Here is a 10,405-nt window from a genome sequence, read left to right as displayed (position 1 = left end):
CCGTCGGTCTTAGTACACGATGTAACTACAGAAGAGTAAAGTTTTAAATAGGAAAAATACAGAAACTCTTCGGTCATTTTTGAGCGAGATGCTAACAGTCTAATCAGATTCAATGATCTATGCTAAGCTACAGCTAAAAGTGCTACCACCAGACCCGGAGATCGGCTGAATGGATTCGAAAACGGTAAAACTCAACTGTTTAACTCTAGGGGAGTTGGAAAATGAGCCTATTTTCAAAACTAGTGGAGTGTTCCTTTAAAATATTTATTTTAAAATCTCAGGGGAACTTCAAAATATAATATATTGGGTGAAAGAGGATCCGATGGAAAAAAAAGTTGGTGAATTTGTGCATTTTAAATGTGTTCGAAATGGTCAAATGCTTTGTAGCCACCTGACTAGTGACTGCTCTCTGTGTGAACGTCCACAAAACTGGAAGACTTTCTGAGTGTATATAAGCGGTAGTCAATTTTAGAAAGGGAAAATTTAAAAGATGAAAAAGAGAAATTAGGGAGAATCAATAAATTATGAATAAGTTATTGCTATTGTGTAAATATGTCATCTTAAGTGTAACTGTAGTCTGATTACAATTATTTTAAAATGCAATTTACTCTAATTACAAGTACTTAATTTTTGGAATCTGATTACGTAAACCAGATTACATGTAATCAGCTACTACCCAGCTCTGTATTTTATTACAATAAATATAATAATATTTCTCCTGCATATTTCCCACAGTACTCAGTCAGGAGATATGTTTATTCTGAGGTTTTTTTGGTCCGTTAAAAATCCTCTGTCATTCTCCGGAAATGAAGTGTTTTGGTGCAGCTTCCTGAACTGCACCGATAAAGATCTCTGTCATCGGACTGGGCTGCTCGCTCTGCAGGAATGAGCTCAGTGATGGATGGCTGTAGTGTCCGAATTACGACTTTTTTTTTTCTCTCCATTGGATGTTAGATTACTTTGAGTTTGAACTTAAAGTCTGCGACACAAAGGCAGAATAAGCAGTGTTTCATCTCTCTGTGTGCTTTCAGCCCCCCTCTCTGGCCTCCCACTTGCTGTTCTGCCAGTTTCTGTATTTACTTAAACATAACACACAGGACAGAATTACAGCACCCCGAGTCATTGCGTACATATAATCTTCTTAGGCTAATACTTGCTTATGCTGCCATCTTCTGTCAGTTAACTTTCCAACAAATTCCTTCAAGACGGACAGCACGCTGACGCATCTAGTTACTGGTATCTTAAAGGAAGACTGCATGGCAGCAAATAAATGCCAAACTGTTTCTTTAACATTGTGTCTGTCTTTCAGATGTTCATCATAGACAAGGCTGAGGGAGATAACTGCTCACTGACTGAATTCACCATATCTGGCTCCACATACGCTCCTGAAGGAGATGTGTGAGTTTTCTGTCTCTGCTCTCATATTTACTTGTAGTACTGCAGTCAAACTGATGCCTATGATTTCACATTTTTGTCAGCTTCTGTTTTAGTAGGTGGTTTATTGATCATTCTGTTTGGTTGCTCAGATTCCTTGATAATAGAGTAGTGAAAAGCTCCCAGTATGACGGGTTGGTGGAGCTGGCGACCATCTGTGCCTTGTGTAATGATTCCTCCCTGGATTATAATGAGGTATGTTTACTAATTGTCCTTTCTTAGCTTGGATGATATAAGCAATAATGTCCATTACTTTATATTTAGAAAATTCAAAATGAATATTTATGAAACTCCCGTCCGTCCGTCCATCCACCCATCCATCCATCCATCCGTGTCACATGATCCTTCAGAAGTCATTCTAATATGCTGATTTGCTGCTCAAGAAACATTTCTAATTATTATCAATATTAATAACTGTTGCTTTATTTTTATGGAAAACATTTTTCAGGATTCAGAAGAACTGCATTAATTTGAAATATAATTTTGTTGTGACTATTCATACTTTCGCTCAATTTAATGCATCTATGCTACATAAAAAGTATTTAATTTCTTAAAAAATAATAAAAATGTTTAATTTTGGACACTAGTGTGAGATGTCGTCATCGTGAATGTCTCTGGCCAGTGTCATGTTTTAATGTAGTTTAATATGAAGATATTACTTAATCATTCTTGGGATAATGATCTTAATTTGATTGCATCTCTAACCATGTTTGCTGGCAGTAGAACTGTCACGATGAAAAGCTTTAGCAGAAGTTCAGTTCCACGCATGGAGGATGCACCTAAATGATAAATGCCAACTCTCTTTCAGTCTAAAGGTGTTTTTGAGAAGGTTGGAGAGGCCACGGAGACGGCTCTGACCTGCCTGGTGGAAAAGATGAACGTCTTTGACACTGACATCAGGAGCCTGTCTAAGATCGAGAGAGCCAACGCCTGCAACTCAGTAAATATTTATACAATTAATAAAGAATTATGCAAGCACTTGTTTAAACATGATTTAATAACTCCATATGTCTGTATGTGTAGGTGATCAAGCAGCTGATGAAGAAGGAGTTCACCCTGGAGTTCTCCAGAGACAGGAAGTCCATGTCTGTGTACTGTTCCCCCAACAAGGCCAAATCCTCTTCTGCTAAAATGTTTGTCAAGGTGCTAACCGGATACTTTTTTTGTTGTTGTATTGGCAAGTTTTTCAGATTGATAATTTGGGCTGTCTTCTACAGGGAGCTCCAGAGGGAGTGATTGAGAGGTGCACATATGTGCGAGTGGGTGGATCCAGGGTTCCCCTGACTCAAGGCATCAAGGATAAGATCATGTCTGTGATCAGAGAGTACGGCACTGGCCGCGATACCCTGCGCTGCCTGGCACTGGCCACCCGTGATAGCCCGCTGAAGAAAGATGAGATGATCCTGTCAGAAACAGCCCGCTTTGCAGACTATGAGGTGACTGAATTACTGAACTTAAACGATACTGTGCTATGCCAGTCTGCTGTCATGCTCATAGCTATAGAATAAAGTATTTATCCAAATAGTTAGATAGCTATCTAGTAACTAATAAAGTGTCTTTGTGTCCCATTAACTTGTTTGCTGTTTCGTAAATCATTTATTCATATAGCTAGTTAGCTATCTAATAAATAATTTTTCCATTTTACCCTTAGATAGAAGATTCTTTAAAAAAAAAGTTAGATACTTTTTAGATAGCTAACATCTAGCTCTCTAATAAAGGTGTATTTGCACGTTGGTAGTTATCTAGCTAGCTACTTACCAAATACATCAATTTTTAATCTAGCTAATTAGCTATATAATAAAGTTTCTACCTAGATAGCTATCTAATAGTTAACAATCTAAAAGGTTTATTTGCATCTTGGTAGAATTACTATCCATTGAACTGTTCATCCATCTAGCTACTTAACTGTTTAACATCTAGCTATCTAGAAATGTATCTAGCTATCTACAAAAATATATACAAATAGTTTCATCTCACTAGCTTCTAGGGGTGGAACGATGCATGTATTCGTACCGAACAGTCACGGTACGGACATCTCGGTTCGGTGCATGAGGCCTTACAACGAATGCAGGCAATTCACCCCCAATCCAGAAGGGGGCAGCAATGCAATGCTGTTTGATAACCGGCCGCCAGCAGAAGAACAGCGAATGCCGTGAGTTGCGCACTTGAAAATAAAGCCCACTAGACAGTGACCATGTGCTGACTCTGAATGCGTCTCTCACAGACTGGCAAAGGAGTATACTTTAAAGGCTTGTGCACTCAACTGTTTGCGAAATGGAGCTTTGTGCTCGTGTATCCTACCTCTCTCATTCGGGACAAATCCAAATATTCCATAATATTTCCATATTTGCGATGTAACGTATCTGAATGCTAAACTAATATTTATTATGTAAATTATAGGCTTTGTACTTCAGTTCCAACAGTGACACAGAGGCGGGCGCGCTGATGTTTGTTTCACTGTATTTTATTTTGATAAAGTACCAACTGTGCTGTCAAATTAGCAGTGCTGAAACTGATGTGTTTTGTGTGTGTGTGTGTGTGTCCTTATCGTTCCGCAGATGTTTTCCTCTTTTGTTTTTTATCCACCATCTCTATCTTTCTGTTGCTCGGCTCGGCTAATGTCCATCCCATGCACTGAAAGCTCTCTCCTCCACATAACGAGTAGACACGCCCCTTATTGCTGATTGGCTGCAAGTTTGTTTTGCTATTCGGCCCGAATCAGTTTTCTAAAGCGTTTTTGAAAAATTACATACCCTACCTTTAAACTGGCAAAGTTTAAACGAGTTTAGCTTAAACACGGATATCAACGTGTGCTGTTCAGGTCTCACCTGTACCGCAATTTTTTTTTTTTTTCCCTGTTGTACCGAAATCGTATCAAACCGTGACCCCCGAACCGAGGTTTGTACCGAACCATGACATCTGTGTACCGTTCCACCCCTACTAGCTTCCTATCTAATAGACTATCAAACTAGTTAACTGTCTAATGAAGTGTTTATTCATCTAGCTAGTTGGCAGTCTAATTACTAGCTAGCTTGTACGCAGCTAACAATATTTGGTTCCCAGGACGTTCGTTTTTGGTTCCCAGAATGTTAGTTTTTATGGTTTGTTTTTGGTTAGCCAGGAAAGTTTTCTTAACGTTCCCAGAACGTTAGTTTTTGGTTCCCAGAACGTTATTCTAATGTTCCCAGAACGTTATTCCAACGTTCCCCTAACGTTAGTTTTTGGCTCCCAGAACGTTATTCTAATGTTCCCCTAACCTCTTTACTCCGATATGATCAACCCGCTGTATGTCAGTAATCATCCAGCACACTCTTATGTCTTGTAACACCATGTTTATTTTTCATGAGGTACCCTCAAAGGTGCACCTTTGTAACTTATCTACCCTTAAAGCATGCATACTTGTATGGTACTAATATGCTCACTTTTAGGGGTATAGTTGCACCTTTGAGGTTACTGCCCCATTAAAGGGCTAAAATATACAATTATAGTATATTTTATTTCTAGGACCTACAATAATGTACAGTATTTGAAAAATAATGTGTTTTTTGAACATTAAAGCATGTCAACATATTTTGTTACACCAAATACACAAAATAATGATCTTTAAAAAAGCATCATATGACCCCTTTAAGTGAGTATAATTGCTGATTATATATTCTTTTAATAATTTAAAAGATCAGTTTAGTTTAGAAGTATTGGTATCGGTATCGATATCAACGATACTGGGCTTAAAAATATCGGTATCGGATCGAAAATAAAATAAGAGGTATCGCCCATCCCTATGTGAAAGACAGGTGAAAGCGTGTGCTGGAGAAGTGCGTGCAGATCAGAGGCGCGCAGTAAATGAAGATGAAACAAACCCACAAATTTATGATTTCTGTTATCACTCTACGCGTAACCCTGGCATAATATTATAATTTAAATCGCGTTTTGATTGATCTAATTTCTGTATTTTAATAAATGCTGCATTAAACGAATTTCAGGGCTCTGTATAGGTCATTACACATTAACATCTGAGACGTTTTCATTGGAAAGATAGTTTTACAGGGTTATAAAAATAACCTGAGAATAACCATAAGGGAACGTTCTGTATAAGTTATTTTTAGGTTATTTAAAAATAACCACCCTGCAACGTTCTGGGAACGTTATTTTATGGTTACAAAAAATATAACCTAAAAAGAACGTTCCCATAACGTTAGTATTTGGTTCCCAAAAAAATAACCAAACGGGATCCAAAAACTAACATTAGGGGAACGTTCTGTGTTTGCTGGGTAAGCTATCTAATAACACATCTAGCTAACTAAAATCTTTGTCCCACTAGCTTTTTGATGTCTTATAACCGATTTATTCATATAGCTAGTTAACTATCTAATAAAGTATTTTTACCTTTAGCTAGTTACTAGCTGTCTAAATGATCTAACTATTTAGCTATCTAGTTAGCTATCTAAAGTATCTAACTATTTACCCATGTAACATCTAGCTCTCTAATAAAGTATATTTGTTTTTTGTTTTTTTGGTAGCTTGCCATCTAATAAATTAGATTGATAGTTTTAATCCATTTAGTTAGCTAACTGTTCATTAAACAATTAACCCTTACGAAAAAGAACCATGGGTTTACTACAAATAAAACCAAAAAAACATGATTGCTATAGTTAAACGATCAAGTTTTTCAGATTGATGGTAACCACATATTAACCATGGTTTTCATGCACTAACCATATTTTAACCATGGTATTTGTAGTAAAACTTTGGTTATACAAATGGTAATCAGTACGGCAAAAAAAAAATGGATACTACACATTTACTACAATAAACCCATGATTCATTTTCATCAATAATGCATAAAGGTACCTAATTATATTTTTGTCTTGCTAGCTAACCCTAGTCTAATAAAATATTGTCTAATAAACCTTTTACTGTCTTGCTAGTTAGCTGTCTAATAAAATCATGTTGATCCTGCTAGTTAGCTATCTAATAAAGTATTTAATTAGGTAATTACATCCAGCATCTAATATAATTTTTGTGTGTCTGACTAGCTTTCTATCTAGTACGCAATTTATCTAGCTAGTTAGCTATCTAGTGAAGTATTTAACTATCTAGCTATCTAAAAATGTATTTATCCACGGTATCTAATAAAGCATCTTTGTGTCTATCTAGCTGTCTCCATCAGTTAGCGTCTAGCTAACGGTTATCCACTGTGGAAAGAAACCTACTAAAGTTTTTCTTTTCTTTTTTCTTTTTTCCCTTAACTTCCCTCTCCTCCCTACCTGCCAGTCGGATCTGACCTTTGTGGGCTGCGTGGGCATGCTGGATCCTCCTCGTATGGAAGTAGCCGCTTCCATCAAGCTCTGCCGCCACGCCGGCATCCGGGTCATCATGATCACCGGCGACAACAAAGGCACGGCTGTGGCCATCTGCAGACGCATCGGCATCTTCTCAGAGGAAGATGACGTCAACCGCATGGCCTTCACCGGCCGTGAATTTGACGACCTTTCACCTCACGCCCAGCGAGAAGCCGTCATGACTGCCCGCTGCTTTGCACGTGTCGAGCCTTCACACAAGTCCAAGATTGTGGAGTTCCTGCAGGGCTTTGACGAGATCACTGCCATGGTAGGCAGCCATATGGTGTTAAAGGGATAGTTGCCCACAAAATAAAAATAGTCAATAAAGTCACCCACATGTCTTTCCAAACCCGTAAGAACTTCGTTCATCTTCGGAAGACAAATTAAGATATTTCTGATGAAATCGAATAGACAGCAACAAAACTACCATGTTCAAGGCCCAGAAAGGTAGTAAGGACATCGTTAAAATAGTCCATGTGACATCAGTGGTTCAACCTTAATTTTTATGAAGCTATGAGGAAGAAAACAAAAATAATGACTTTATTCAACAATATGTGTCGAAGACTGACATGGAAGAGAAGAAATTGTTGAATAAAGTCATTATTTTTTTTTTCTTTGTCCACAAAAATTCTTGTAGCTTCATTAAATTACGGTTGAACCACTGATGTTACATGTACCTTTTTACTGATGTCCTTACTACCTTTCTGGGCCTTGAACGTGGCAATACTGTTGCTGTCTATGCAGGGTCAGAAAACTCTTGGATTTGATCAAAAATACCTTAATTTGTGTTCTGAAGATGAACCAAGGTCTTGCGGGTTTGGAACTATATGAGGGTGAGTAATTAATGACAGAATTTTCATTTTTGGACAAACTATCCCTTTAATGGATGCAACACAACTGCGTTTGATTGTCCTGTTTGGCTGAGCGGTTGTGTCTCTGCAGACAGGAGATGGCGTGAACGATGCCCCTGCCCTGAAGAAGGCAGAGATTGGCATCGCCATGGGCTCTGGCACTGCCGTGGCCAAGACAGCCTCGGAGATGGTTCTCGCTGATGACAACTTTTCCACCATTGTGGCTGCCGTTGAGGAAGGCAGAGCTATCTACAACAACATGAAGCAGTTCATCCGCTACCTCATCTCCTCCAACGTGGGCGAGGTCGTCTGGTCAGTCCGGTTGTGGTTTTCAGTTCTGTTTCATTTGGTTTTGTCTGTTACTGATATACTGGACTCCTCTGCAGTATCTTCCTCACTGCTGCGTTGGGTTTCCCTGAGGCCCTGATCCCCGTCCAGCTGCTGTGGGTGAACCTGGTGACTGATGGTCTTCCCGCCACCGCTCTGGGCTTCAACCCTCCTGACCTGGACATCATGAACAAGCCCCCCCGCAACGCCAAGGAGCCGCTCATCTCTGGATGGCTCTTTTTCAGATACTTGGCCATCGGCTGTGAGTCACAAACATGATTAGTATAGCCTAGTGGCTGTGATTTAAAAAAAATTATAATTAAAAGTTTGCTTATGTACATTTTTCTAGCTTGTCACCTAATAACGTATCCAGTCTTGCTGGTCTGTTAAGTGTTGTGTTATCTCATGTGTGTTGTGTTTCTCAGGTTATGTGGGTGCTGCGACTGTAGGAGCTGCAGCCTGGTGGTTCATTTCTGCTGATGATGGTCCAATGATCACATTTTACCAGCTGGTATATATCTCGGTTTTTAAATAAATGTCATTTGTGTGACTAAATCTATAGCCCTAAGTCTGATACAATAGCATATACTGTAAATGCTCAGATTTTCACATCAAAATTAGACTTGCGTTACATTTTTGTCATTATAAAAAAAAAAAAAAAATGGTTTGATATTTAAATTAATTGTTTGACAATTAAACAACTGACCTATCTTTGACAGATTGCAGCTTCTGCTTTTCTGGAATAGAAAAAAAAAAGTTCTAAAAGAACAATTTATATGAAATATATTTTTTCTTTTATTGTAACAATGTAAAAGTCTTAACTGTCTCTTGGGATATTTATATATCCCAAGAGACAGTTAAGACTTTCTTTTACGTGTGTGCATATTTATTTAATTATTTTTAGATTTATTAAATTTTTGTAATTTTGTAGGTATGTCTAATTTTTAGTGCTGTCAAAATTAGCACGTTAACGCAGGCGATTAATTTTTTCAGTTTAATAAATAGATCATAAATAATAGACAATAAATAGACTAGACTAAATAGACTAGTTTAACACGTTAAAAAAATTTTTACGCAATTAACACGGGGCGGAGCTAGGGTTTGCCAACCCACTCACAACTGCTGCATCTGTCTTTTTTTTTTCTTGTCAAGAAGTGCATTTATTCAGTCGCAGAACGTCAAAAGAGGTGCGAGTCAAACGAGTGCGGAAACGGTACTGTGCTCGCAGCATGTTCTCTTCAATTGCATGCACAAAGGCGCCGGTGTGCGCAATACCCTGTATCTTTTCATATCAAAGCGCGAATTAAACTACATGCATGCAGTGTCATGGTCAGTTAAGTCATGAAGTTACCAAAAAGGCCATTAAAGCTGCCTTAAAACTGTGCATGCATTTAATATATTATATATGAGTTACATTAAGAACATGTCTCTGAAATGGTTTTCAAAATTGTTCTGGAGCATCCTAGCACTGTCTCCCTCATCTAACACACCCGATTCAACTCTGCAGTTCATTAGTAGAGACATTAAGACCTGAAGTGTGTCAGAAAAGGTAAAGAGAGTTGAGAGAAAATACAATGCGTGTCAGATCCGCGTCACGTTCAGCAGCGGCAGCTCTTAAAGAAATAGCAGCCAAAACAACCTAATAACCAGCTGCTGTGATGTCTGTTGTTAATCAAAGAAAAAAAAAGAAAAAAGAGAGAATCAATAACTTATAAGCTTAAAATAAACTTTAAAGGGATACCCCACCCCAAAATGAAAATTGTCAGTCACTTACCCCCATGTCGTTCCAAACCCGTAAAAGCTTCATTCGTCTTCGGAACACAATTTAAGATATTTTGGATGAAAACCGGGAGGCTTGTGACTGTCCCATTGACTGCCAAGTAAATTACACTGTCAAGGTCCAGAAAAGTATGAAAGACATCGTCAGAATAGTCCATCTGCCATCAGTGGTTCAACCATAACGTTATGAAGTGACGAGAATACTTTTTGTACGTGAAGAAAACAAAAATAACGACTTTATTTAACAATTCGTCTCCTCTGTGTCTCTCCGCATCACCGTAGCGCCATTTTGGAGACTATCCGCTGAACGCAAACTGCGTACGCTATTCTGTGTTAGCCGCGACACAAGGATACATTTTCTACGTGTGTTTACGCTTTGTTTTGAATGAAAACAGCGCATCCGTGCTGCGTGGCTGACACAGAATAGCGTATGCTGCTTGCGTTCAGTGGATATTCTCCAAAATGGTGCTACACAAACTGTATATAGGCAATTCATATATATTTATTTATTGTTATTTTTATTTATTTACTTTTTTTTTTATTTTATTCAATAAATTAAATCAATCTGGTTAATCAATCTGGTTTAGCGGATGAAAATTTAGCCTCTGGCTAAATCCAGTACAATGCATTAAATGGAAACGTTTATGTTAAAAACTGAAAAATGTCCCTTTC

At 38.2% G+C, this 10,405-nt stretch overlaps 1 protein-coding gene across 2 annotated transcripts in view; it reads left to right on the top strand.

Annotated features, from left to right (window-relative positions):
* The window catches only part of atp2a2a (ATPase sarcoplasmic/endoplasmic reticulum Ca2+ transporting 2a), a 43,654-nt gene that overhangs the window by 23,660 nt on the left and 9,589 nt on the right, over positions 1-10,405 (top strand). For both annotated transcript variants that reach the window (XM_016455696.1, XM_016455697.1), the window contains exons 10-18: positions 1,310-1,398; positions 1,527-1,629; positions 2,243-2,374; positions 2,458-2,577; positions 2,652-2,870; positions 6,709-7,044; positions 7,719-7,939; positions 8,014-8,216; positions 8,380-8,465. In XM_016455696.1, the coding sequence (XP_016311182.1) occupies positions 1,310-1,398; positions 1,527-1,629; positions 2,243-2,374; positions 2,458-2,577; positions 2,652-2,870; positions 6,709-7,044; positions 7,719-7,939; positions 8,014-8,216; positions 8,380-8,465 (1,509 nt within the window). The remainder of the gene's footprint in view (positions 1-1,309; positions 1,399-1,526; positions 1,630-2,242; positions 2,375-2,457; positions 2,578-2,651; positions 2,871-6,708; positions 7,045-7,718; positions 7,940-8,013; positions 8,217-8,379; positions 8,466-10,405) is intronic.

The sequence above is a fragment of the Sinocyclocheilus anshuiensis genome, unplaced genomic scaffold (genome assembly GCF_001515605.1).
Source record: "Sinocyclocheilus anshuiensis isolate Anshui unplaced genomic scaffold, SAMN03320099.WGS_v1.1 scaffold363, whole genome shotgun sequence".
In the NCBI taxonomy this organism is placed as follows: Eukaryota; Metazoa; Chordata; class Actinopteri; order Cypriniformes; family Cyprinidae; genus Sinocyclocheilus; species Sinocyclocheilus anshuiensis.
Note: the sequence above shows the minus strand (reverse complement) of the source record. Positions and strands in the feature narration are given on the sequence as shown.